We start from the raw sequence: 1,316 nt of genomic DNA, 5'->3' as shown, positions 1-1,316 counted from the left end.
TCCCTGCTCACCCCTTGCTTTGGTGATGCTCCTCAGAGGCAGCCTGGCCTGAGCTCACCAGTCTAGCTGATGAACTTGTGATCCTCATTAGCAAATGTCACCTCTCTTGGCCTGGTGACCAGCACTGCTGTTAGAAAGTGGCTGCCAAAAAGGAAGGGAATAGCTGCTTTTGCATTTGGGTTAAATAATGAGCTTAATGTGCATTGGGAAGCTGGGGGTTGGAGATGGGGAGAGCTTCACAAGCCAAAGGACAGTGGTGCCTTTGCATCAAGAGACAAATTGGTAGGAGAGGAGGATGGAGCAGCTGACTCCTGAAAGTCCCTGCCTGAATAATTTGCCAAGGAGGCTGGAGCTGCTCTGCCTGCACTAAGAAAAGCTGATGTAAGTGCCGCTGGGGAATTCCAGGAGCTGTGAAGCTCCAGAGCAGGCAGCATTCCCTCCCCTGTCCCTCCGCCTCCTGTCGTCACCCTGAGACGCGTGTGGGGGAGCTGAACCCCCATCCCGGGGCTTCATAATCCTGGAATGAGCCGCGGCAGCTGTGTCGCTCCGGAGGATGCAATAAGCAGTCAGGAGCAGGAAATACTGCCCGTAATCCTTCCCTGCCTGCCCTTCCTACTGCCGACAGCGGGAACATGAAGGCTGTTTCTCTCCAGGTCCTGTTTGTGCTGAGGGTCTTGTGCCTGGTGACCCTGGCTGGAGGTGAGCTGCAGCTCCGCTTGTCACCCCGGGGCTCCCCAGGGGAGCAGTGAGGTTCACCAGGGCTGGTGAAGTGGGGAGTGGAGGCGGGGAAGGTGGTGCTGGATCAGGCTGTGGGCACCAAGGGACCTTTGTGGGCTGTGCGAGGTCTGTAGCAGGATCAGGCTGGGTTTGGGAAGGGGCTGGGGAAGCCCAGGGCAGCCATCCTGGCAGCAGGGAAGCCCAGAGCAGCCCTGTGATGGCTTTTGTCGCCCTGAGGGAAGGTGGGGAGAGTGTCAGAGAGACTTTCTGGTAATCTGTATTAGAAAAGAAGCATAATGCACTCCTATTCCCCTTTCTTCATGTCCCCTAGGGACATGCCATGGTGGGGGACCACAGCCTGTCCCAGGGTGGATGTCTGTCCGCGCAGGCTCCTCGTCCTGAGGATGCCAGTACTCGCATCCCTGGGAGCAAGGAGTGCTGTCACCCACAGCTCCAGTGCCTGTGCAGCGTGTGTGTGCATGTGTGTGTGTGTGTGCGCACAGGTGTGTGTGTGTTTGTGTGTGCGTGTGTGTGTGTGTGCCTGTGCAGCGTGTGTGCGCGCGCGTGTGTGTGCCTGTGCAGCGTGTGTGTGCGCACAG

General features: G+C 57.9%; 1 protein-coding gene across 1 annotated transcript in view; it reads left to right on the top strand.

The window, feature by feature from the left end:
- Positions 1-632: 632 nt before the first annotated feature.
- The window catches only part of LOC104528784 (flocculation protein FLO11), a 5,552-nt gene continuing 4,868 nt past the window's right edge, over positions 633-1,316 (top strand). The window contains exon 1 of the mRNA XM_010172899.1: positions 633-699. Within this exon, the coding sequence (XP_010171201.1) occupies positions 633-699 (67 nt within the window). The remainder of the gene's footprint in view (positions 700-1,316) is intronic.

The sequence above is a fragment of the Antrostomus carolinensis genome, unplaced genomic scaffold (assembly GCF_000700745.2).
Source record: "Antrostomus carolinensis isolate BGI_N321 unplaced genomic scaffold, ASM70074v2 scaffold46777, whole genome shotgun sequence".
NCBI classification, from domain to species: domain Eukaryota; kingdom Metazoa; phylum Chordata; class Aves; order Caprimulgiformes; family Caprimulgidae; genus Antrostomus; species Antrostomus carolinensis.
This window is presented reverse-complemented; position numbering and strand designations above follow the sequence as displayed.